The sequence below is a fragment of the Oryx dammah genome, unplaced genomic scaffold (assembly GCF_014754425.2).
Source record: "Oryx dammah isolate SB20612 unplaced genomic scaffold, SCBI_Odam_1.1 HiC_scaffold_17, whole genome shotgun sequence".
NCBI classification, from domain to species: Eukaryota; Metazoa; Chordata; class Mammalia; order Artiodactyla; family Bovidae; genus Oryx; species Oryx dammah.
Window position 1 is genome coordinate 50035589 of NW_024070201.1, and position 26869 is coordinate 50062457.

The 26869-nt window shown below is 53.1% G+C and overlaps 1 protein-coding gene across 8 annotated transcripts in view; it reads right to left on the reverse strand.

Moving 5' to 3' along the window:
* The window catches only part of ARAP1 (ArfGAP with RhoGAP domain, ankyrin repeat and PH domain 1), a 62270-nt gene that overhangs the window by 17324 nt on the left and 18077 nt on the right, over window positions 1–26869 (reverse strand). For 6 of the 8 annotated variants that reach the window (XM_040258772.1, XM_040258773.1, XM_040258770.1 and 3 more), the window contains 12 exons: window positions 22379–22930; window positions 8993–9162; window positions 8339–8406; window positions 7649–7779; window positions 7352–7507; window positions 6756–6825; window positions 6345–6465; window positions 5721–5923; window positions 5148–5257; window positions 2658–2857; window positions 2035–2120; window positions 666–848 (listed from right to left, as the gene is read on the reverse strand). In XM_040258772.1, coding sequence (XP_040114706.1) covers window positions 666–848; window positions 2035–2120; window positions 2658–2857; window positions 5148–5257; window positions 5721–5923; window positions 6345–6465; window positions 6756–6825; window positions 7352–7507; window positions 7649–7779; window positions 8339–8406; window positions 8993–9162; window positions 22379–22887 — 2007 coding nt within the window. In that variant the 5' untranslated portion in view covers window positions 22888–22930. Of the gene's footprint in view, window positions 1–665; window positions 849–2034; window positions 2121–2657; window positions 2858–5147; window positions 5258–5720; window positions 5924–6344; window positions 6466–6755; window positions 6826–7351; window positions 7508–7648; window positions 7780–8338; window positions 8407–8992; window positions 9163–17540; window positions 17901–22378; window positions 22931–26869 lie in introns of those variants that run through there. The other 2 variants (XM_040258776.1, XM_040258777.1) reach the window with 2 other exon arrangements.

The window sequence follows — 26869 nt, forward strand, 5'->3', positions numbered from 1 at the left end:
CCGCCCCTCCTGGCTGGCGGCTAGACTGGGCTGGGCTGGGGGCTGGACGCCTGGGTTCCTGGGAGGTGGAGGCCTGGCTCCCACTGGGCTTCTAACCGGACTGAGCCTGACTGGGTGGGGCTACTTGGGGGAAGGGCTGAAGGTTGACCAGAGGTCACAAGTGGCAGCCCCCTGCTTCAGAGGCGGTTACCTCCCACTCAGGCCAAGCCAGACCAGGGACAGGGCTTGGCTCCTGGTCTGCCGGAGCTTGGGGGCCCATGAGGGGCCTCATCCTGACTGGGGTGTGGATGGGGGGTGGGTCGGAGCAGCCAGCTGTTTTTCATGAGCCTGACAGGAAATAGCATCCCCATCAAGTTCACTCCTTTTGGCAGGATTCAGAAGGAGCAGGATAGGGTGCGGAGACAGAGGAATCGGGGAGGGAGGGAGGGAGGCAGACAGATGCTGGGGACATGGCCTTGGCCCAAGGGTCAGGCCTGGCTCCTCCTTTGTCCCAACTGTCCCTGTGGCTTAGGCAGTGTCTTCTGTCATCTGGGCATCAGTTTCCCTACAGGACCACTCCTTACTCTGAGCTAGTGGGTAAAGCTGGGCTGAGACAGTGTGAGGAATGATGGGGGCATGAGTAACAGGGGTAGTTTCAGGGGGCCTCACGGGCCCAGTGCCCTGACCTTGTCCAGCTCCTCCTGGTTGCCAAAGAGTGGGTGATAGCGGCGGTACTTGCCCTCGCGGTATTTGGCTTCGAGGTGGCACCGCCGGGCACTGGGGCTGCTGTTGGGCTGCAGGGCTTCGCTGGGGGGCACGTTGGCTGCCCAGAAGTGGTTCCCGGCAGCATTGCCCAGCTGTAAGAAGAGCTGTGGGTGCAGGAAAGAGGTCAGAAGGGCAGCCTACAGCTGGGGCCCATGCCTAGCAAAGCCTTGGATTTGAGGTTGGTAAGTGAGGGGCTGGAAGAGCCAGACCATCCACCCACTCTCCCATCAAGGAAGCTGAGGGGATACCCTGGCCTGCTGGTGGCCCTGGGTGCTCCCTCACTAACGCTGGGCCTGAGCCCAGGCCCCCAGCTCAGTTATGGGACCAGAGGCAGACAGTCTAACAGGTGGAGGCCCAGGTTGGGTGCCTTGCTATCTCCCCACCTAGTCCCACATCTGGAACTCTGCATTCCTAAGACTATCACAGCTGGTGAGGGCCTAGCCTGTCAGCCAGCTGGTTGGACAGGGATTATAGAAACACCTCCTGTCCCTGACATTCCTCTCTGGGCTCAGAGGAAGAGGGGTAAAGGCAGACTTGTGCAGGGCTCCAGCACTAAGGGTATGCATTCTTCCACTGTGCTCATCACTTGTGCCACAGCTATTTCCTGAGCCCCCTAGTTTGCCTGCTTGTCAGGTGCTGCGTGGGGTGCTGGAGTCAGAGCAGAGAACAAAGCAGAAACAGTCCCAGCCGCCACTGACTCACACTGTGACTCCGGGAAGTCATTTTCTCTCCCTGTGTCTCAGTATCCTCTGTAAACTGGGGTTCTAACCCTAAGTCACAGGGGATATGACACCCAAACTGCTCTGGAGTCTGCAGCTTGGCTGGGGCTAAGGAAGGTAATGTGTGGTCGGGCCCTGGTGCAGCCTCCTGTTGCAGGTTTTCCCCTGTGACTATCACACATATCAGTACCTGGCAACCCCAAGCACACAGGCATAAATGTACATTGAGTACAAATGAGTATCCCCCAAAAGGATAGACTCAGACCCACTGGCCCACGTGAGTAGAGATATAATGAAGTAAATATTTTAGGCTTTGCAGGATAGTCTCTGTGACATATTCTTTTTCTTCTTCTTCTTTTTTAGCAACCTTTAAAATTGTAAAAACATTCTTAGCTCACCAGCCAGTTTGCTAACTTTGCCAAAAATCAACTTGCTCCAAACTCCACCTACTAGATGATCCCGAAGGTCTCTCTAGCTCCAAGGCATTGGGGCTGATGAGGTAGGGGAAAATGGGTGGGAGACCCAGGCAACAGCCAAGGGGGACAGACCCCAAACACAGCTGGCTCCCCACCTCGATGAGTGTTTCCGTCCACACCTTCCTGTCCATCTTCAGGCTCCGCACCTTAGAGACACCAGCGCCCAGGCCACGGTGCTCCCCTGCAGACAGAAGGCCACACACATGGTCATCAGGGGGCCCTCTGCTTTACAGGAGCAGCCCCCTTCCCCCACCACACCCCACAGCCCATGGGGGCAGTCAGGGAGAGGCCCTGGGCAAGACCCCAGGGCTAGGCCTGCAGTTTGCACAGAGTTCCATCCTCCTGTGGATGAAAACACTAGCTCCCGCCTCTGCCTGCAAAGCCCTGCCTGACCTAGCCTACTTCCGGCTCCTGTGATGTGACTGGGGTGCTGGATTCCAACAGGCCTGGGCTCAAATCCAGACTCACTTACTTGCCAGGGGACCCTGAAGAAGCCCTTTTCCTTCTCTGTGCCTTAGAGTCCCCATGGTACGTGAGAAGTTGAATCCCTGCCATGCAGGTTAATCATGGTGGGACAGGCTTGACACATAGGTGCCACTTCATCAATGATGCTCTCTGACACTGCCTTTGCTCCAGCCCCTCCAGCCAGACGGACCACCTGCCTTCTGGACACCCCAGCCCTGTCTTGCCCTGGCCTGGCACCCTGCTCGCTTCATACCTGCACAGCGCTTACAGATGACAACACAGAGGTTGATGGAGGCCCAGTCAGGCTGGGCAGCCCCACAGTCAGCACAGAACTTGTTGGGGGCTATGGCCCAGATGCGCTCGGCCACCTCCGAGGTGGACAGGGCCTCGGCGATGGCTCCCTGCATGGCCTCCAGCCACTGCTCCTTCTCCAGCTCTGATTCGGCTGAGAAGCTGGGGACACAGGAGTGGGATGGGGAACTGGTTGGGAAAGGGCCCAGCGCGATTGGTGGCAGCCTGAGGGGGCACAGCACGAAGTGGGGGTAACCATGTATTGAGAGCTGATAGCCAGAAGAGGGAGGCACCCAGGGCCCCTGGGGAAGATGGGCATGGACAGCAACAGGGACCCCGCAACCTCGGTCCCACCCAGGGAGTAGAAAGTGATGCTGGGAAGAAATGGGGCCTAAGACCTGACAGATGAGAGGGGTGGTGAGGTGAAGAGGCGGAAAGGTGTTCAAGACAGAGGGAACAGCACGTGCAAAGGGACATGAGGGTACACAGGGCATTCCAGTGGGCATACTGGCAGAAAAGAAGCTGACAGACAGAGAGGGCAAACTTGTGCCATGCAGAGGTCAAAGTGCACCCAGAGGACAACAGAGAAGCAGCAGCAGGTTTCAGGGGGTACAGAGATCTTTTCCCTCTGGCTCCTTCCCTATTGCCACCAAGTCTCACGTGTGCACTCAAGATTCAGCTCACCCGTAACCCACTGCCATGGCCAAGGCAGGTACTGCTGCTGGAGATGGAATAGATGTCAACACTTCAACACGAGAGGTGTGAAGACCCTCATCCATTAAGTCCTAGTGTACTGAATCTGCAAAATGCCAAGGCTTTAGCCAAGTGCTAAGCCCATCTCTGTGACTGTGACTGTGAGCCCATGTGTGTCAGGCTGGTGGAGGCCCTTGGAGCTGAATACCAAATCAACCGAATTAAAGTTCATGACAACAAAGAACTAGGGAAATGGGCAAGACTCTGTAAAACTGACAGGGAAGGACAACTCCAGAGAAAGTGTCCACTAGTCACGTGGCGGTTAAGGAGGATGGCAAAGAATCTCTGGCCACAGATGTCAACCAAAGATGACTACGAATGTAAGAAATGAACAAATGCAAACTTGGCTTTCAAAAAAGAAAAAGAACCCTCTGGTGGTCACAGATAGACAGCCAAAGGGTGAGGAAGCAGGAGCCAGGCCAGAAGGCCCACAGGCCTAGGGCCTGCAGGAGAGGGGCCACATGGCGGTGAAACATGACGGAAGGAAGAGGGGTGGTGACAGGTCTGCCCAGCGGTGAGCAGGAGAGGCACGGTCCCCGTGGGTGGAGATGGGGGCCAGGGAGGAGCAGTGAGTTGAGGAGGGACTAAGCGGGGAATGTCCACAGAACTATTAGACATGAAGGTCTAGAGTTCAGGAGAAAGAGCCACTGGAGGCAGAGAAGATCTGACTAAGGACAAAAAAGATGATGTGGAGGGATGATGATGCTGTGTCAGATAATGGATCCTGCTCACCGAGAAGGAAACTGAGGCACAGAATGGTCACGTGATTTGTCTAGGTCACACAGTGACCCAGTGACAGGCCCAGGATATTATACTGATTGTGTCCCCTGAAGCCTCAAACCCCAGTGTGACTGCATCTGGAAATAGGGCCACTAAGGGAGGTAATTAAGGTTAACTGACGTTGTAAGAGCAGGGCTCTGACCCAACAAGACTGGCTACTTTATAAAGACAGGAAGGGACACCAGACATCCCTCTCTCCACATGCACAGAGGAAAGGCCTTTGAGGACCCAGGGAGGAGGAGGAGGAGGAAGCCACCTACAAGCCAGGAAGAGAGGCCTCGTCAGAAACTAACCCTGACAGCATCTTGACCTTGGACTTCCAGCCTCCAGAACTGTGAGAAAATAAACCTGTTGTTTAAGATCTGGGGCCTGTGGTATTCTGTCACGGCAGCTGAGCTGACTGATACAAAGCATTTGAATCCAGGCATGGCACAGAGCCTCAGAGGAGGTGACTGAAGGTATGTGAGTGGGCAATTTTCCCCAGGGAGAGGATCGAGAACAGAGACAGATCACTGATGGGCAGCTGAGGTCAGAGGAAACCAAGCTGGTAGAGTCCTGGAGGCTCAGGGAGAAGCACATAGGATGGGCGCGAGACAGGCAGTGAGGAGCAGCCTTGGATCTCAAGCCACTGTCAGTGCCAGACAAGAACCTGTGAGCGGAGCACGGCAGGCCGCAGGGGACAGCAGGTGAGTGAGCGGTGCAGCAGTGTGGCAGGCCAGGGGAGACGGTGATGGACAGAGCGGGGATGTGAGACTTCTTGGAAGGGATCAGAGCAGGTTAGCAAGGCCCAGCAAGGTGGGCAGGGCTGGAGAGAGAGGGGAGAATAGGAACCTAGAAGCAGGGGCAGCTTCCTCCACATGCAAGAAGAAAATACGATCAGGGAGTGAGGATGCAGGTGAACAAGGGCCGGGAGGCTCACCTGAAGATGCGGTAGGGGGTGGTGAGGTCGAAGCTGCGCCGGTCAGCCGCTTCCTTCACATTGCCCACGCTCATGTCAATGAAGGTGATGCCGATGCCCAGGCGGTACTCCTGGTAGTGGGTGGGAAGGGGTGAGGGCAAGGCTGGGGGGTGGGGCGCCAAGACCCAGGGACGGGGGAGAGAGGAAGGGGAAGTGGGACTTTAGGGACTAGAAAGTGCCCAGGAAGGAGGTATGGGAGGGCTCAGGAATCTGGGCATGGGTAAACAGACCTTGATCAGAGGCCATGTTGCAATAAATACGGGGTGCAAGAGCCAGGGTGGTGATGGGAGGGTAACGCTCAGGGACCAGGAGGGAGAAGGGGTCAGAACAAGCAGCAGGATGAGGCAGCAGGCAAAGGACTGAGTCAAGAGAAGAGGGAAAGGGCAAGGGGAGGGCTGAGGACCAAGCAGGTGGACCTGAGGGACCAGGGCGGAGAGCTGGGGCTGAAGGACCAGGTGGGTGAAAGGCAGGACTAAGGGACTTGGTGGGCAGGGGACAAGGGAGAGGTTCAGCAGCCTGGCAGACCAGTCACACCTCCAGATTCTTGTAAAGCTGAACTTTGTCCCCGACCACGGCCACGTAGAGTTTATTCTTGAAGCCACGTAGCTCCAGGCTGCCAGCATGGTCATGGGGCTCTGAGCCTTGAACACCCAATGGGTAAGCACTAGACACGCGGGCCCGGGCACGCTGCTCAGCCACTGCCTGCTGCAGGGCCTGCATCCACTCCTTCCGCTCCGCTGCGGGCAAAGGGAAAGGGGAAGCCCAAGCTCAGACAGGCAGGGGTTCCCTCAGGGTCCCCACTCCAAGCTCCTCAGGCAACACCACCGCCAGAAAGCCCACCCGGACTAGCCCTCCTGTCTCTGTCATCTCCAAGTTCTCTGATGTGGACCAGCTCAGGCTCCGATCCCAGCTGTGCCACTTAGGGTGGGCAAGGCCCTTGGCCTCTCCGAGCCTGTATCCCCTGAAATGGGGACGTGTGGTGCTGAGGACTCAGTGGTGTCTCAAGCACAAAGCTGGTTAGAGAGGGCCCTCCCCTCCCCTACTTCACAGAGGGTTGACTCCTCTCTGGGTCTGATATGGGGGGAGCAGACGTTCCTTGGTTCTCCTCCCCGACTTCTCAGGCCGAACTGCCAGTCTTCTCTCCACCCCACTCCCTACCATCACTCTCTGCCCGGAAGGCAAAGGTCCGGTTGTTCGTGATCACTTCGAACTTTTGGTCCCCAATGGCAGCCACTCGGGAGATGCAGGCCACGGGGACAAAGCGCTTTGAGTAGGCATCCTAGGGGAGAGAAGCCAGACTGTGGGGGTGAGGACCACAGAGGCCCAGCCCCTCTGTGATCCCCTCAACCTCTGCTGAAATGAAGGTGGCAGCCCCGTCTCCCACAGGGGTCAGTGACAGTCCCTATACCAACCCGGGCCAAGGCCATGGCTGGTCAAAAGGCCAGGAGGACACAGTCCAAAGAGTCAGAGTAGAGCCTGGTGAGGACTCATCTAGGCAGGGACTCTGCCTGGGCCCAGTGTCAGGGTTCAGGCTGGAGCAGGGTCATGTCAGGGACTAACAGGCCTCACCTTGTTACTATCGAAGTATCGCAGGTGACTGGCATCCAGTCTCACCCATCGCTTCTGATAGATGTAAGATCTGGAGAGGTAGACGCAGAACAACAACAGAGCAAAGGACTGGGAATTAGGGAGCAGTTCCAAGATCACCCTAGCCCCCTGTGGCAGTCACATACAAAGTTAGGAACAGCCAGATTGAAGGCAGGAAGGATCCCAAATGATCATGGAGAAGAAAATGGACTTTACCTATAGCAAGAGCGAATGAAATCAGACTCAAAGTAGGATTTCCCAGGGTTTTTCTTGTTTTGTTTTTGGCCACGCCATGCAGCCTGGGGGATTCTTAGGTTTCCTGACCACGGATTGAACCTGTCCCCACTGCTTTAGGAGCACAGAGTTTTTGCCCACTGGACCACCAGGAAAAAGACTTCCCAGTTTCAAGGGTAATAACACATAAATCTGGTGGGGATGATGGGCAATTACAGTTTACCTAGAGGGAGACCTGCTCAAATAACCTTGTCCCTTCTGGTTTTCTGATCCGTGACACCAAATATACTAGACTGAGCCTGTCCCATGCAGGGTACCAGTACAACCCAACAGGCCTCACTCACCCCTGCGGGGGGTTCTTGTCCAGCCAGCCAGCCTTGATGACCAGTGGGGTGGGGGTGGGGCCCACAGGCAGGCCGTCCATGGGGTGCGGGGGAAGCTCAGGGGTCAGGAGGCTGCTGGGCAAAGATGAGCTCAGGCTGCTGGTGTGCCAGTCACCACTGTGGGGAGAAGAGAGGGGATGAGGGGGCCAGAGTGGGGACTCTCACAGGGCTGGGGCGGAGGAGATGGAGAGAATGGGCTGGGCGTGGTGAAAGAGGGTGGCAGGTTGGGAGAACCACCTGAGAGGAGTGGACACGTACTTGGGGACATGCTCGTAGGCACAGTCATCCTCATCTTCATCCCCTTGGTCGTCTCCAGACAGGTCCTCCCCCTCGCTCAGCAGACTGGCCACACGCACGGCCCGTGGGACTTGACTCGCTGGGGGCTCCTCCTGCCCCCCAGACCCACTCAGTGTCACGCTCTCCTTCAAGCCTGAGATCACACCGCTAAGGGCTGCCACACCCACCTCTGTCCAGGTCCAGTGCCCACACAACTCGGCACGTCTGTTTCCTCACCCACCTCTCCTCCCCAACCCCCGGCAGACTACCTAGGGACCCAGGGAGATGGGGTCACACAGACAGAGAAAAGCAGTGCAGGCAGGGGCCCAGGTCAGAGACAAAGACAGAAGGATAAAGACACGGATGGAGAGTTAGGACACTCAAGAGAGACAGGGACACAGAAAGTGAGACAGACACAGGGACAGACACCCCAAAAGAGAGGGAGAGAGGGGGTCACACAGCCATCCAAGATGCAGCTTAAGACTAGATCTGGAGCCACAAACCAGAGCCCCCAGACCCTTGCACAGCTGGACAGAGAAGAGGAAGGGAACTCTCCAGGGAGTCGGCTGCCCACTCTCTGTCGGGTGGTCCCTAGGGTCTGAAAGGCAGCGGGTGGCCCACCTTCCACGCTGACAGGCAGACAGCCCAAACCCAAACCACCGCCTGCCCTACCTTCTTGGTCATCACGGCAGCTGGGGCTCTCGGCCCCTCCTCTGGGACCTCATCGTAGTCAGAGTCATCTGGGGAGGTAGACGGGTGGGAGAGACTCAGAGGCAAGGAAACCAGGCCTCCCGGAGCCCATGAGTGACCCCTGCCCGGACTTGTTTTCAAAACAAGGCACAAGGGACAGGAAGTGCTATTTATACTCTCGAGGCTTCACAGGACAGAATTAGGGGGTAGCAGAAGGAGAGGCCAGGCTGCCACAAGGAGGTCTAACTAGGCAGCAAGCTCGGGGGTCAGGGCAGGGACTCTCCTAAAAAGGCTAAAAAAAAAACCCAAACAAACCAAGAATCGAAGCTCAAGAAAAGTGGACAAGCCAAGGAAAAGCAAACTGCCCATGACCATGGAAAATAGTCCTAAACTTTAAACCGTGAGTAACTCAAGAAGTCTGCCATCTGTACCCACCTAACAGTCAGTCTGCTGGAGAGCTGGGTGCTGTCTCCATGCAGAGGCTGAAGGGAAGGATGCTTACCTGTCCAGGGCCACACAGCGGGTCAGTGGCAGGGCCCAGGACAAAGGGGAGTGTGATCCTTGCATCCTTATAGACTCTTCAGCCCTGAACCCAGGCTACCCACCCCAAGTCCCATGCTGCATTACAGCACTCACCAAACTCCGGGGGCAGGCGGGGGGGCTTCGGAGGGACCTCTGGGGGGCTGCAAGGTGCAGACAGGGGCTGAGGAGGCCCCCTGGGGAAAGTGGCCGGAGGCTCCGCAGGCTCCAGTTGGGGAGGGGGTGGTGATGGTGGTGATAGTAACTTCTCTTCCTTGGAGGGAAGGCTGGGAACAGAGCAAAAGTTGGGCATCAACCTCAGTGTGGCTGAGTCACTGAGTCAGCAACACTGCAACAGGGCCAGGACTCAAACTCATCGAGCCCCAAGCTCCCCTGAGCTGCAGCACAACTCATTCATTCCACACACTCAGAGATAAGCCCGCCTTGCCTCACTCCCCTGCCCAAATCCTCCAGGCTCCCCAAAGCAGGTGCCTTCCTTGGCTTCATGAGCTAGCCCTGCACTGCTGGGCAGGGTCAACTGGCCCCAAAGTGCTAATCTTTAGCCACACGTACCCAGTGGGTCTCCACTCTAAAACAGGGCTGAAGACCAGAACGGGGTGGGAGGCAGTTTGCTTCCCAGCCTAGGGAACCAGGGAAGGTTGGACCTGAGCTTTTAAGAAGAAGGCATTTGTCTGAGAATGGACGAGACAAGACTGAAATGGGCATCGAGGCCAAGGGCACAGACCAGAGCCTCAGAAACCAAGTCCTGAGGCAACAAGTCATGGATCTCTGGCTCATGACCACCTTCTTTCTTGTCTTGGATATTCACCATCCTCTGGGTGCCCTCAGACCTCTCAAACTCATCTGAACCCACCCCGTTCCCTGCTTCTCACCTCTGCTACCCCTGCCCCAGGAAGCCCTCCAGACTCCAAGGCCTGGGCTCCCACAGCCACTAGACTCCTGTCTGTCTGTCTGTCTCAGCACAGATCACACTGCTCCCTGCAGGCTGAGTGTCTCCAAAGGGCTTCAGCATCAGAGACATGGGTTTGAGCCTTGCCTTGGTCTCAGTTCCTGTGTGCCCTGAGGCAAGCACCTAGCCTTTCTGAACCTCAGTTTCTTCTTTGGTGAACTGAGGACTACCAATCCATTGTGGCAGGGTGGCTGGAGGATTAAACAAGACATGGCGTGTCACGAGCCAACACACAGGAGGCAGAGACCACCAGCTAGATCAGGTGCCTGAGCCCTGGAAGCCTGGCACCAACTGCCATCTCTGCCAGTGTCCAGCAGGGACTGAGAAGGAGCACCCGAGCAGTGGGCCACTTTCCCCACCGCTGACCTCAGCCTCTCTACTGCCCAGTGTCCCTGGCAGTGGCTAAGAGTGTGTGACCACCAAGAAAGCAAGGAAGGGCTGGGCATGAACACGATACCAGGCCTTGGCTCCTGCTCTTGCTTCCTCCAGGAATACCTTGCTCCCTGGTTTCTGATCAGAGATCTCAGTTCAGTTCAGTTGCTCAGTTATGTCCAACTCTTTGAGACCCCATGGACTGCAGCATGCCAGGCCTCCCTATCCATCACCAACTCCCAGAGTTTACTCAAACTCATGTCCATTGAGTCGGTGATGCCATCCAACCATCTCATCCTCTGTCATCCCCTTCTCCTCCTGCCTTCAATCTTTCCCAGCATTAGGGTCTTTTCAAATGAGTCAGTTCTTCGCATCAGGTGGCCAAAGTACTGGAGTTTCAGCTTTAGCATCAGTTCTTCCAATGAATATTCAGGACTAATTTCCTTTAGGATGGACTGGTTTGATCTCCTTTCAGTCCAAGGGGCAGTCCAAGGGGCTCTCAAGAGTCTTATTCAACACCACAGTTCAAAAGCATCAATTCTTTGGCACTCAGCTTTCTTTATAGTCCAACTCTCACATCCATACATGACTACTGGAAAAACCACAGCTTTGACTAGACGGACCTTTGTTGGCAAAGTAATGTCTCTGCTTTTTAACATGCTGTCTAGGTTGGTCATAACTTTTCTTCCAAGGAGTGTCTTTTTAATTTCATGGCTGCAGTCACCATCTGTAGTGATTTTGGAGCCCCCCTCATAAAAGTCTGTCACTGTTTCCCCATCTATTTGCCATGAAGTGATGGGACCAGATGCCATGATCTTCATTTCCTGAATGTTGAGTTTTAAGCCAACTTTTCCACTCTCCTCTTTCACTTGCATCAAGAGGCTTTTTAGTTCTTCTTCACTTTCTGCTATAAGGGTGGTGTCATCTGCACAAGGTTATTGATATTTCTCCAGGCAATCTTGATTCCAGCTTGTGCTTCATCCAGCCCAGTGTTTCTCATGATGTACTCTACATATAAGTTAAATAAGCAGGGTGACAATATACAGCTTGATGTACTCCTTCCCCAATTTGGAACCAGTCTGTTGTTCCGTCTAATTCTAACTGTTGCTTCCTGACCTGCATACAGATTTCTCAGGAGGCAGGTCAGGTAGTCTGGTTTTCCCATCTCTTGAAGAATTTTCCACAGTTTGTTGTGATCCACACCATCAAAGGCTTTGGCATAGTCAACAAAGCAGACATAGATGTTTTTCTGGACCTCTCACTTTTTCGATGATCCAACAGATGTCAGCAATTTGATCTCTGGTTTCTTTGACTTTTCTAAATCCAGCTTGGAAGTTCATGGTTCATGTACTGTTGAAGCCTGCCCTGGAGAATTTTGAGCACTACTTTACTAACAAGTGAGATGAGTGCAATTGTGCAGTAGTTTGAGCATTCTTTGGCACTGCCTTTCTTTGGGATTGGAATGAAAGCTGACCTTTTCCAGTCCTGTGGCCATTGCTAACTTTTCCAAATTTGCTGGCATATTGAGTGCAGCACTTTCACAGCATCATCTTTTAAGATTTGAAGTAGCTCAACTGGAATCCCATCACCTCCACTAGCTTTGTTCGTAGTGATGCTTCCTAAGGCCCATTTGACTTTGCATTCCAGAATGTCTGGCTCCAGGTGAGTGATCATACCATCGTGATTATCTGGGTTGTGAAGACCTTTTTTGTATAGTTCTTCTGTGTGTTCTTGCCACCTCTTCTTAATATCTTCTTCTTCTGTTAGGTCCATATCATTTATGTCCTTTATTGTGCCCATCTTTGCATGAAATGTTCCCTTGGTATCTCTAATTTTCTTGAAGAGATTTCTAGTCTTTTCCATTCTATTGTTTCCTCTATTTCTTTGCACTGAGATCTACTCAGCCTTTAACTTCTCACTCAATGCCCCTTCTCTCAAAGTCTTTCCTGACCCTTCCTTCCTGCTCCCCTAGGCCCTGCCCATATTATCCTCTGTGATGAGCTTTTAGGTGAATTATTCCAAGTAACCCGATTTTTAGTAATGCCTTCCTTTGTGCCAGGTACTGTGCTAGCATCTAACCAGATCCGAACCCTGAAGCCACAGTCTGGATGCTTCTTACGACACGTAGTGGCTACTTCTACATCACCCTGAACTCTATCTTCTTTTTCTCCATAGGTAAAGAATGGACAAAATTCTTTCTCCCTAGAAACCTGATAAAGGTGGTATGTCAGCCACGCTCCCAGGCAACACTACCTTTAGCAAGAGTGCGGAACTGCACCTGGACTGGGAGAAATTGTAAGTGATCTCTTGACCTGGGGGAAAAGCTGGAGCTCTGGGCTTCCCAGAGTGTGGAAGCTTGTTACTGGGCACAGCCTGTGCAAAGGACCTGAAGCCACACCTGCTAGGTTGTTAGAAGACATATTGGCTCCTTGGAGCAAGAGGTCTCCACACCAGGGTGGCTCCCACACTTGTCCACTGTGAGTCTTGTTCCCCACCCCCAAGCTGCCCCCTGGAGGACCACAGAGAATGGCTCCCAGACAGCTGTGTGGACGGTGGCAGTGACTGCCAGGAGGACCCTCTAGCAGAGGAAGACCCACCGCTGTCCTGGTGGCCAGCTCTTCCCTCTCTCTATGCTTCTCAGAGAATCTGATGCCAAGTTGGGCCTAGGGTAGGAGTTTAGCTGGACCTGCAAAGACTCCCCCTACAATGAGCACTGTACTAGGCTGTCTCCCCAACATGACCCTGAATCTCTTTAGGGCAAGGGCAGCCTTGAGCTTGACTCTTTATCCCCACAGCCCACCTAGTACAGGGCCTGGCTGAGATAGCAACAAGAGCATGTTGGATGGGCGGGTGGGTGGATAGGTAGGTGGACAGGTTGGCCAACAGGGTCAAGAGGGAAGCAAATAAAAGGCAGGCCCGAGGGCATGACCTGTGGTGTCAGCTCCCAGCTGGTCAAGTCTAAAGTCCAAAGCAGACTATCACACATAGTCTCCCAGACTCCAACAGGAAGGGGCCCTTGGAGGCCCAACCTGTGATCAGCTGAGAGCAGAGCTCTAGGATGTTGGATCAGGACCAATCAGATGTGCTCAGAGCAGGGGGGACAGCCTCTGCCCTTCCAATGCCAAGTAGGGGCTGTGTCCGCCTGGCTCCCTGCCTCCCCCAGGACTCAGAGCCAGCACTGAGGCAAAGCTGATGGCAACACAGCATCCTCAGAACCCAGGCAGCATCAGTCTTCTCATCTCTGGCCCCCAGTCCTCCCCCACCACCGTCCTGATCATCTGTGAGGGACCTGCCCTTCCTGAGGCCTGGCTCCCCAGCACGTGGGTTCCCTAAGACAAGTGCCATCCCCTCCTTCTTCACTACTGTATGCCCAGCACTCAGCAGGGATTAATAAATGAAGACCTGGATTACTTAATTTTTATTAAGTATGTGTGTGTGTATGTATCCTTTCTCAGGAGCTTTAAGTGGATTCATTCATTTACTCATCACAAGGGTTCCCTAAGGCAGGGCTTCTTGCTATCCCCACTTTACAGATGAGGAAATTGAGACACGGAGACAGGAAGTAATTTGTTCTTGGTCCCACAACTAGGATGTTCACCCAGGAAGTACAGCACCACAGCTGCAAACTCAACTATCAGGGGCAAATGAGGCCATAGCCGGGATCCCAGGGCTTCTCTGAGATCCGCCTCCTCACACTGGCTACAACTCAGGATCCAGACAGCTCTGAGTTGATGTTCCATCCAAAAGGAAATGTGATCACATTTCTGATGGCCCTGTTACCATAGTGATAAGGGAGAGAGGAACAGATGCTAAGGGCTCCTTTCCCAGCAAAGTCTTTGCAGGAAAAGGGTTGTATGCCAAGAAAGCAGAGCAAGGGGACCCCATGGGCCTCCCAATCTCATTCTAGACATCTCTTCCAGGAAGCCTCCTAGCTGATCCCTCTCCCTGCCTACCACGGGGGACCAGGGCCATGCTGAGTCAGGGCCAAGCCCAGGAAAGGAGAAGTGGTATCAGGAAGGCACAGATGTGGGAAATTCCGGGGGACGGGGCAGTGCCCACAGAGTGCCCGAAAACTAGCCAGAGTCCTGACCACTTGGTGCCTGCACCCCTTAGAGCAGCCCCAGCTCCAATCTGTAGCTGAAGCCCAGCTGGGGTGCTCCCACTGACCCCTGGCCCTACAAGACCGAAGATCAGTCCCAGGCCTGGGCATGGACTCAGCAGCCCTGCTCACACCACTTCTTCCTGCCTACACCTCCTGGCCCTCTCCCTACATCTCAGCTTGTGGAAAGCCTGTCTGTGCCTCTGAACACGGCTCAATAGGCCTCCTCTGGACAGCCTCCGCGACACCCATGCAAAGCTGCTCTCCGCCTGCCCCTCATTCCTGGCCCCTCTGCTCCTTCAGCCCCTTTCTTCTCTATTCAAGTGGCATATGGACCCATCTGCTCTCCACCTTATGCCCAGAGCAAGGCTAGGCACTCTAGGGCAGGGGCCACCCCAGCCTGGGCCCTTAGCCTAAGGAGGTTTGTTTTATTGGGTTACAGCAAATACACACAGCCGACCTTACATATCTATAGGTCAGGGGACATGTGAGGGTCCCAAGCCAGAATGGTTAAGAACGGAGGAGTAGGGTGACCATGTAATTAATCATATAAACAATAACATTTCCAAGAGTTAAAAGAGGCACTTTTTTTTTTTTCCCCCAGCATGTGGGATCTTAGTTCCCTGACCAGGGATCAAACCCATGCCCCCTGCATTGTGAACAAGTGTAGAATCTCACCCACTGGACCACCAGGAAGTCCCAAAAGAGGCACTATTAACAACTATGTCAGGGCACAGGTGCAAGTGGGCCTGTCCTGGGCGAAATGAGACATGTCGTCACTGTAGGTAAGAGACAGAGCTTGGCAGCCAGGCAGCCCTGGGCCTCCAATCCAGCTGAACCACTGATCGGTCTGTGTCCTTCCAAAGCATATCACTTCACCTCTAAGCCTCAAGTTCCCCTCTGATCTGCTTCCTGGCTCGCTGACAACCAGTAGAGAGCCACGGTCACAAGTCGTCAACACAATTTTCTCACCCTGGCTGTGGCTGGGTGAGGCCACAGGGCCACCCTGCAGGAGGCCCAGGCTGCACAGGCTGAACCAGGAACCTGCTTCATGGCCCCTCCTCCAGGGTAGCCCCTGGATCTCAGTCACACAACAGGCAGAGGGGCCGGGATGCAGGACGGGACAGTCTGAATATCTCAGGCTGGCCTGGAACTCATCCCCCACTCACACTCCACCCATCCTGAGCTGAGCTGCTTTCCATAAATGCGGACTTGCAGGCTTTTGTCCATACTGTTCCTTCCACCAGGAACACAGCTCCCTGCCTGGCCACCTCCTACTTTTCCTTCCAAAGGTGCGAGTCATACATCCTTCTCCTCCACTTTGTGCCTCCCTTCGTACCCCTGTCTGGGTTGGGGTCTCTTTGACGCTTCTCTAGCCTTCAGGCTTCTGAGCACTCAGTATAGTTGTATCTTTCATTGTCTGCTTCACTGTACTGACCTCAGAGGACCAAGGACCCAGGTCTACACCCCGTCCTGAGTCAGGATCTTCTCCCTAAAAGGTCACACAGGCCTTGGAGGGACCCAGCCCAAACCAGCCGCTGGACTTGCACCAGCAGGGCCAAGAGGCGGGGTCAGACCACGGTTTGGACACATCGGCCTCCTCTCCTGACCTCCTCTACCCACGAGGGCAGACTTTCCCAACTCCCCACTTCCTTGTCCTCCTTGGGGCCCATGCCTTAGCCCTATGCTTTTTTCTTCCTCCAAGGCTACCCTTATCCTTCCTTCTCCATCATGAGGCCCAAAGCTCAGGTCCTCTAGCACTTTCCGGGTTCTGTTCTATTTACTTCTGCCCAAGCCACAGCGGAGAAAGCCCTTCCCAGGGTATCACTCCTTAGACATGATGTCTGCTGGACACCTCTCAGCTTTTGCATAAGCTGTGAGTCCTCTCAGGCCAAGCCCTCTACATACCACAGCATCACCCAACACAGAGGGGGCTTTGGTGACTGCGTTTTGAGTGAATGAATGACCATCACCCCACTCACATACTGAATACTGGAGGTCAGCAGCTCTCCATCCCTCCACAGAGCAGTACCCAACTGACCTGGCACCCACCTTTAAACCCAATGTTTCACCCAGCTCTTTGCACATCCCCTTGGAACAATGTAACTACCACTGGCTTAAGTATCCCCTTTATGCCAGGCATTCTCCTGAAAGTCTTTTTTTTTCATTTAATCCTCATGATGACCCAGATCATCAACTCTCCTGTGCTCAAGATATGCCTCCTCCTTCAGGAAGTCCACCCAACTGCTCCCTCCTCTAAGCTCACAGTTGGGCGCCCTGCTGTCGTGGGCAGCAAAGGGCTGAGGCCTAGGGCTCCTGTGGCAGCTCTTCACGCCTCCTAGGCCTGACCCAGTGCTGGCCTGTGAAGGCAGTTGGGGGGAGGAAGTTCACCCTTCAGGGAGCACATGACTGTACTAGCCCCTATCCCCCATCCCTGGGCTGGCCTGGCCAGAGGAGAAGGTGCAGGTGTTTGCTGAGCCCTGTGGAAAGATGAGCCAAGGGTGCAGGGGTGGGCCAGCCACACAGACAGAATCTGCTTAGAGGAATCTCTTTGCCCCGAGTGGCCCAAGTACAGGGTTACTGAGTTCATTAGGGGTTACAGCAATTGGGGAGATCTCTCCAATAACAAAGGCACACCCACCACACCAGCAGGCCTGGAAGAAGGGGTAGGAAGACAACTAAGGGTCAGCCCTTGGCAGGTCTCCCTATCGCCTGGAAGAGGGGAGGGCAAGAGGGCTTGGATAGGTGAGCTTCCAGAGCTACAGCACCCTTGAACTTGACCCTGAGGTAAGTCACCTAAGCCTCCAAAGGGAATCCTCAGGGGGGTGCAGGGAGCCAGAAGTGAGATCAGCACCAGATCGCTTTAGGGCAGAGGCCCCACAGAGGAGCAGTCCAGGCAGCCCAGAAGACAGGCCCCGGAGGCTCCCAATGAACCCAGGAGAGACGCTTACGGGGAGGTGGAGATGCGGAAAGCCCAGGGCAGAAGCGGGGAAGAGAGGGGAGAAAAGGAAAGGGCAGGAGAAAAACAGAAAATGTAGAGAAAGTGAAAGAAGAGAGGGAAGTCTGAGAGTAAAAAAGGGAGGGGGAGGAGAGCAGCACAGAAAACCTAACCTGGGGAGAGGTGACAGACAGACAGTCTTGGATTCCTGCCCTCCCAGGCCCGTAGGAAGAGACTGCCCCCTTCCCTCAGCCAACAGTCCAGCCCACGGCAGCCCCTTGCTCACCCTCAGACGCCCTCTGGATCCAGGGCCCAAGAGCTCCCGTGGTTCTGGCCAGCTGGGCCCAGTGTGCGCCGTATACCTGACTGTTCAGCCTGTGTCCGACCCAGGCTGGTCTCGCAGACAGCCTGGCCCCACTCCCTGGGTGTGCCTGAGGCCACGTCTGGTTCCAGGTATGGCTCTGCACTCCTGTGATTTGTGTCGGAGTGTTTGTGATCACTTGTCGGAGTGTGTGTTTCTGTGTGTGACTGTGAGTCTGTCTGGGAGAGTGAGTGTGTGTACGCGTATGTGCGTGTCTGTGTCTGAATCCAGCTTTGGTCTCCTCTAGCTTCCTGCTCTCCGCCTACCCCCCCTCCCACCCCCTGCAGCCTGGCCAACACACACACTTCCTGAAAACTCGACTGAGACAGAGAAAAGTCACCCAGAATCCCCTGGGGCAGACACTTCCTTCCCGCCCCCAGGCTGGCTCCCCCTCTAAGCTGAAGTGGGTGGACAAACTACTCCAGTGACATCAAGCAGGGCCTTCCAGAGTGGATACTCTGGCTGGCCCCTCCCCACTCACACAAGGCCCAGAGAAGCTAGGAAAGAGGCTCTCTGAAGAGAGCAAGTTCTGCCCTAGCAACAAGTGATCAGTCTTCAGGAAGCCCAGGGATTGGCTGGGCTGCAGAGGGTCGAGGGCACAGGTGGGAGGCCTTGCGATGTGACTCCAGCAGGCTGCTGCCCACTATGGGCAAATCCTCCCTCTTCTCCAGGTTTCTCCAGACATCCAGGTATCAGAGTAGGACACGGAGGCCCAGAGCAGGCTAGGGGAGGCTCTGCAGAGTGACCCTGGGTCAGAAATGACCTCGCTGCCACACTCAGGGAAGTGGGCTCAGAGGATTCACATCTATGACACTTGAAGCTGAGTAGACAGTCCCAGGCCAACAGGCAGGGTTTGACCACTGCCTTCTCCTATACTGGGTTGTGTGACTTTGAACAAGTTTCTCAGTGTCTCTGGACTTGTCAGTTAGTTACCTATTACAGGCTTAGGTGATGGTGGGGGTGCAGACCCTTTGGGGGTGAAATAGGGTCCTCCTAGGCCAGGCAAATAGTGAACCTGCTTCTGAGAGTTCTGACCCAGCTGGGGCAGAGGGAAAGAGACGCCATCTTTGCTCATTTTCTGCCTGCCTCCCCTAAAGGTCTCTCCCTTTCCAAGATGCCTGGGGTGACAGAGGTCGGGTAGTGGGAAGGGATTTGGGGTATCCTGTAACCCTACCGTCCAGGGTCCAGTGTGTGTGGAGGGCACTCACAGGGTGCTGAGTCAGCGTGGGCAGCACACAAGCTCAGTGCCTGGTGGTACAGAAGCTCATGCAGGTCTCATCTATTTACTCACACAACAAACATTTTCTGAGCGCCTCTCAGGCACCTGGCATTGTTTCAAATGTTGGGTACGTGGCAGTAAACGAAACTGAAAAGGATCTGAACCCCTAATGGAGCTGACATTCTAGGGGGCTCAGCCTCTTGGCAGCACATGCAAACAGAGCACAAGTACACACTGGCTCACACCTGACCGTACACAAAAAACAACTCACCACCCACAACACACGCACTCACAAATACACTCATGTTCTTGGAGCCCCCACAGTACAGAACACTTGGGCACATGTATGTGTGCATACAGGCCTTGATAAATTTGTACAAACAGTATAGCACGTAACCACTGAAATCGTATAAATCCCCACCTGTGTATACATATAATTATTACACGTTGCCTCCCTTAGAACATGTGCGGTTGCAGAAATACACAGACATGCTACCACCTGGCTAGATGCACACCTATAGGTGCACACAGACAAACTGGCCCGCCATGCCCTCACGTGGAGTTACTCCCTCCTAAGTACACACAGGCACACACAGTAATCAATCACAAATTCTGCTGGGAAGCCCAGTGATGGATCAGAGCCAAGGAAAAACGCTCCCTCAGTCACCACATGATCTGGTGTAAGAGGCCCTAAGATTGAGAGAGTAAGACCTACGTCACTAGTGGGTACAAGCAAGGACAGGAAGGCCAGATCAGGAAGTGGGGACTCCTGCAACGGAGGCAGGGGCTGGCCAGGCTGGGCCGTCTTCCACTGTGTACCACAGAGCCTGGGGTCACAGAAAGGGGTTGTGAGGGGAAGCCAGTCAGGGTCCAAAACCTGCCCAGCCTTTACCTGTTACCCACACGTGGCCCAGCCCTTGTCTGTTACCCACATGTGAGGCTCTCTCTGCCCTTAGAGTTTTTCTGTCTCTGGACTGTAAAGACTTTGCACACCCTGGAAGCCCAGGAGGCTAGGACTGCACATGCCCACAATTCCAAGTGTCAAAGACCCCAGGATACAGAAGCCAGGCTTGGCAGCTCACCTGCCACTCTACCGCAAGGAATAGCCCCACATTGCAAGGAATAATTGCCTACGAAGTCTCTCAGCCTGGAATGAATTTTAGGTTCTCTAGCTACAAGGGGCCAGATTCCTGACCATGGGAATCTGGCTTTCCACAGAGGTTGGCTAAGTTCAGAATGAGGATCTGACGGTGGGGCCTGGCATCCTAGGGCAAAGACAGAACCCTTGCTCTACCCAGAAAGTTTCCTGAATTCAGGAGGGCCATGGAGAGCCAAGGAGGATACCTGATGGGGAGACAGGCCCAGAGGAGCGGCTTTTCCTAGTCAGAATCACGCAGCCAGCTGAACCTGCTCAGGCACCTCGCCTTCTAAGCAGGAACCCAGGCATACACTTCTTGGCTAGGGTTTTTGCCTCCTCAGCCTTCGTGAATGTTCTATGGACAGGGCCCTGCTTCCTGCCCTTGTTCACCTATTCCCAGCCCTCACAGACAGGTGTGCATGAACACACATACACACACATCCCATTCTAAAGACGGAGTTAAAGGAAATAAAAATTACTTCTGCATGCAGGAGGGTGGCCACTAGAGGGTGCAGTGGCACCAGGAAACTCCAATCTGGCCTCTAAGCCAAGCTCCTGCTACTGCTACTGCTGCTAAGTTGCTTCAGTCGTGTCCGACTCTGTGCGACCCCACAGACTCCGCCGTCCCTGGGATTCTCCAGGCAAGAACACTGGAGTGGGCTGCCATTTCCTTCTCCAATGCATGAAAGTGAAATGTGAAAGTGAAGTCGCTCAGTCGTGTCCGACTCTTCGCGACCCCATGGATTGCAACCCACCAGGCTCCTCCGTCCATGGGATTTTCCAGGCAAGAGTACTGGAGTGGGGTGCCATTGCCTTCTCTGAGCCAAGCTCCTAGGGGATCCCATTACCTCTCCCAGTGTGTGAACCTATGAAAGGCACAATAAACTCTTTTTGTGCTCTTACCAATCAAACCTCAAAACACCACAGCCCTGGCTTGGCCTCAGAAGGCCCTTTAATGCCCCTCTCGAAGGGGGAAAACCTCCCAGGTCCTCCCCACAGGGGCTCCGTCGGCATGTACTTGACATGGATCCATCCAGTGTTCCCCTCTCTTCTCTGAGCCTTAGTTTCTCTGCTTGAAATAGGACACAAATGCCCCAGAGGACCTGCGCAGGGATCGAACGAGGTTATGTAAGTAAAGCACCCAGCACAGTGCCCAACAATAACAGAGACCAGGGGATCTCTCTCTACACATCCCTTCCTCCTCTAAGAAGCCTTCCCAGATTAGGCTGACTTGGCCCAAGTGCTACAATAAAGCCCCATTATATCCTTCATTACATACACAGCCACACCTGAGGATCTCCCCTAAACTGGGCACCCCAGCAAGTCGCAGGAAGGGAGGGTATTTGTAAAGGAGGTTAAATGCAATGTCCACAGAAGTAGGTGGAAACTCAGGAAAACAAGAAGGGGACTTCCCTGGTGGCCCAGTGATTTAGACTCCATGCTCCCAATGCAGAAAGCATGGGTTCAATCCCTGGTCAGGGAACTAAGATCTCACATGCCACATGGAGCGGTGCCCCCGCACCAAAATAAAAACATACTGAAAAAGAAAGAAAGGAAACAGGAGTACCAGGACCTAGGAGGGGGGAAAATGGTTCTGGGGAGGAGGGAGGGTGAGCAGGATGTGGCCTGAGAACTGACATTTGGCAGAAGCCATGTGAAAGGGGAAGACAGGAGCCCCAGCACCAAGCCCTGGGCAGTTGCTGCAACCTCCAGGACAAGTTCTTCATTCCAGACTCACCATTTCCTCCACATGTTACCTCCCAACTGCAGACATAGGTGCCGGTTTCCCAGGAACTCATATTCGCCAGGCCCCCAAATGAACCCAACCTCCTCCCAAACTCCCCTCTGTGCTCAGATCACAGATCAAGGATGGTACCATCAAGATGGAAAGCTGGATGCCATGTACTTCCTCGTGCCCTCTCTGCTCATGCCTGGCCCAGCCCCAAGTCCTGTCCACTCTGGGGCCAAGCTCTCACTCCAATCTGCCCACTCCTCTCCAGTCTCATGAGCACAGCCTTAGTGGGGGCCTCACAGGTGGCCCTGTGCCCTCTCACTGGTCTCCCAGCCTCCTCCTCCATCAACGTTACCAGCAGCCAGGGTCATTCTTTCATATTCAGTTTTCAACTGATTGCTCTGCTGAAAACTCTCCCGGCTCCCCACCTGGCCTTCACGGCATGTCCCACCAGCGCCACCCACAAGCCTCACCGTCGCTCACACTGCACTGTCTGCTCAGAGCACCTGAGGCCTGCACTTTCCGCCTCTGAGCTTTGCACGTGTTGTTCCCGCCACCAAGGTGCCTTCCCTACCCCAGTGTCAGAAGCCACAACCCTCCCTCCTGCCCTCTCCCCATACTGGCCCTCTAGATCCTCTGCCCATGTCCCTCCCACCCTGCATGCATCCACTCACCTCACCAGTGGGCGGGGGGGCCCGGTGCGGGGGGGCACGGGCGGAAGGCTGAGCTCTGTCAAATGCCGCTTGGTGGGCAGCGGGGGCACCACAGGGTCCGGGGCCGCTGTGGACGGGGCGGAGAAGCAGGTGGGCGGAAGGCAGCTCTTCCGGGGCGGGATGGGTGGGGCGGTGGGCAGCCCCTCGTCCTCTCCAGCCGCAGGCAGGGGCTCCGGGGGAGTGGTGGGCGTGGGTGGTGAGCGGAAGACATGACGCTTCATGGGCACGGGCCGTGGGGCCAGGCGGGGTGCAGGGGCTGGGGGTGTGTGGGCACGGAGCAGGCCAGCCAGGATGCGGCGGCGGTGGCCAGGGAGCACCATGCCCATGTCTACCAGGCGGGTGTCACTGAGGCCTTGGCAGTCTGTGGCCCACACCAGGCCGTGCTGCTCGAAGAGCCTTGTGTACTGCTCCAGGTGCAGCGCTCGCAGCCACTCGGCCACCGAGAGCGGCCCGTCCCCGGCCTCTGCCATGGTTCCTGCCAGCAGAGGCCAGCCAGCAGGGCTCAGTCCAGACCTGGAATAGACACACGGGCACAGGTCAGAGGCAAGCTGTCCAGGGACAGGTCTCCAATCAACAGTTCTCTGTGGCTTTTCCATGCTATGGGGTAAGCTATGTTTGAGCTTTCTCCCCTGCATCCCATGTGCCAGGCAAGGCGAGGTACTGCCTGGTCTCTGAACACACAGGCTTCTTCTACTGCCTGAAACCTGCCATCTCCTCCCCCACCCCACCTCTGTGGCCTCCTGGCATCCAGCTCCTCCAGGAAGTCCTCCAGGACCTTCAGAGTTGGTGCTGTCTTAATCCCCATCCACAGCCTTGGCCATTGCTATGGCTGTGACTGCACCCCTGCCCCTCCCACGCTCTGCAAGACCCAGGCAAGGACACAGTTCCTTCTCAGGCACCAGTTTTCAGCAGAGGCCCAGGCCCCAGAGATATTAGCAAGTATAGTTGGGATTGAGGGATACCACTGCTGGTCCCTTTATAGGCCCAGTCTGTGGGGTGAGCCTTACCCCCACCTCCATGCTCCTGAAGGAAGCAGATTACTCCAGGAGGTGCGTCAACACAGCACCACACAGTCTGATGTCCTGGGCCTGTGGGTGAGTAACCCCTTCCCACCACTGAGGAGGGAAAGGTGGGAATGGATAGGATAAGCCATTCGTTCATTTGTTCTTTCAAAACAGCCTTGTACTGGGCAATGGGGACTGAGGTCCCCTAACGATACTCAAGAACTCCTAACCTGGCAAGAGTCAAGGAACAGATGATGCCAAGCAGTGATTAACAGATCAAAAGAAAACGCTTACTGCTCATCTCCACAGATACTGAAGAGGCATATGATAAAACTCAATATCCAGTACACTTAAACAAAAATTTTAGTAAAACAGAAACAGATCGATACTTTCTTAAAATAAAACCAGCACTTTGCTTAACAGAAAAACAAGAGAAAAACTTCCATCATTATTCTTATGCATACTACTCTAAAAGTTCAACAAAAATACACCACTGTTATAAAAACTGGGAAAGAAGAGTTAATCCATTACTTAAATATGAGTTATGAATTGGAAAACCCGAAAAGTTCAGCTGAGAAAGTATTACAAACAGTAAAAGAATTTAGTAAGATAGCTAGGTTCAAAATTAATAGAATCAATGTTTATAAGCAATAACGAAGTAGAAACCAGGATGAAAGACCTCATTTACAACAGCATCACAAAATAAAAACCACCAAGAATAAACTTAATAAGAAATGCATAGAATCTATAGGGAGAAAAATGTGGTATTAAGGGGCAAAAAGAAGTTCTGGATAGACAGACAGTATGTTCCTGGATAGAGAGCATCATACAGATATTAACCCTAAGTTAATTTATAAATATGTACTATCCTACTAAACATACACATAGAACTTTTTGGAGGGATGGGTGGTGGTGGCTTGACAAGCTGATTAAAAGTTCATGTGGAAAAACAAACAAGCAGGAAAAGCAAGAAAATTCTGGAAGTGAAGGAGTGGGCAAAGGAAGGGTAGAGTGAGAATCAGCATCACCACATATTAAAACATATAAATTAATCAATAAAACAGCACAGGTTAGGGACTTCCCTGGTGGTCCAGGGGTTAAGATTTCACCTTCCAAAGCAGGGGGTGTGGTTCAATGCCTAGTCAGGGAACTAGATCCTAAATACCACAACTAAAGATCCCTTAGGCAGTCAAATAAATAACTAATAAAAATTTTAAAAGAAAGACCCAAATACATTTAAGAATTTAGTAATACAACAAAAGTAACATCTCAAACTAGGAGGGAAAAGATGGATTATTAAATTGTTAGCACAACTGTGTAGTGAGCTACAAAGCTGGACCCCTATACCTTACAACAGGGTAAGTTACAATAAATCATGAAAGGATATGAAAAATCTTTGTCTCAGAGAGGCAAAGGCCTTTTGGAAATGATACAAATCCAGAAGGATAAAGAAAAGACTAAAATATTCAACTGTAGACAAAACATTCCTGCACAATTAAAAAAAAAAAGACATCATAAGCAAGGCCAAGGGATAAATGACAAACTAGGGGGTATCACGCCTACCCCAAGCACAGACTAATTTTCCTAGGCAGTTAAAAACACCTAGAAATAAGAAACAGACCAATAATCTGACAGATAAATGGGCAAAGAAGATGAACTGACAGAAAGAAAAGTATACATGGTTCTAAACACAAGAAATGGAACATGAAGTTACCCTCCTTACACAGAGTGGTGATAAGGTGAGGCATTCCCTCCCAGGATGGGGCAGTGCCTCTGGGAAGGGCAACGTCACCAGGCTATGAAAACCTCAATGCTCTGGGCCTTCTGACCCAGCCGCCCGTGGCTAGTTCCCTTGCAGTCTTCCTGGTCCATGTCCAAAAGGACATACGTAGGCTACTGGCTACCGCATTGTGTATAACGACAAAAGGTATGAAGTAATCAAAATACGCATAGACCGGAGAATGCTTAACTAAATTACAGTGTAATCACACAGGAGAATGCTCAGCCATAGGAAATGAGGAGACTCCTTACATATCAGTGTAGGGTGACCTCCTAAGGAGTTGCTAAATGACTAAAGAGAAATGAAGAAACTCCATAAAAAAGGAGGGAATGCTACATGCTGCTAACGATGACCTCCGATATGTATCAACTGACTAAAGAAAGGTTCAAAACACCAGATAGAACATGCTGCCTTTCACATGAAAAAATCACAATAATAAAAACAAAAGGAAAGGATAGATCAGTGTGTGTCCACGGCTAAATGCAGATCTCTGAAATGATACAGAGGATATAGGCAATGCTGGTTGTCTCTAAGGAGGAATGCTGAGGGCTGAGGGGGATGGGAGGGTTTGTTAAAAATTTACCAAAAAACATGACCACATGCACACACTGCCCGGGCCCTCCCTGGGCCCCATCAGCTCCCCTGGAAACCCAGTTCCAAGTGGAGGTAAACTTTTCACTTTACATCTTTTCTATTACCCAAATTTTGAACTATGTGAATTTTTCTAAAAGGCTCCTGAGGGTCCCAAAGGAAGACACAAACAAACAGAAATACATTTGATGTTCTTTGATAAGGGGCTCTCAACATTATAAAGATAGCAGTTCTTCCCAGGTTAAGCTAAAGCTAACACAATCCCAGGTAAAATTACCCACAGGCAGATTCTGAAGTTCATATTCAGGGAATTCCCTGGTAGTCCAGTGGTTAAGACTCTGTGCTTTCCATGCAAGAGATGCAGGTTCAATCCCTAGTCAGGGAACGAAGGCTCCCCTACGCCTCGAGGCATGGCCAAAAAATAAGATACGGCCAAAAAAATAAAGTTCATATTCATGGATATTAAAGATCTATTGTTGGATGGAAAAGCAAGGTGCAGAACAGTGTTTTATTATGTAAAAATCTAGGGTAAAGAAAAAGAAAATATATACATATACATACACGCACACATGTACACAAAACACTCGGATATGTATACAAGACACTGCTGTTGAGGAGACTCCCAGCCGGGAGGACAAGAAAGGGAGGGTTACCTTTCACTGTATCCTCTTTATCTTTTTAATTTCATTCAATTTTCCAACAAATTACAACTTAGATGATAACAGGATCATCTGGAAGTAAGAATAAGACCATAATGCACCAGGCGCGGAAGGAAATCAAGTAATCAGGTACACACCCCACCTGCCTCACTGATCCCTGCCTGACTCCATCCTTCAAAACCCTCCTGGGAAGTTCTTCGCAAGATCTCTGGCTTCACCCTCTCTCTCTGCCTCTTAACTTCAGTTTTTCAAAATGGAAAACAGGGACTTCCCCAGTGGTCCAATGGTCCAATGCCTTGCCAAGCAGGGGACACCAATTTGATCCCTGGTCCAGGAAGATCCTCCATGCCATGGGCAACTAAGGCCATGCAGCACAACTACAGAGCCTGCGCTCAAGAGCCCACGGCCTGCAACTACC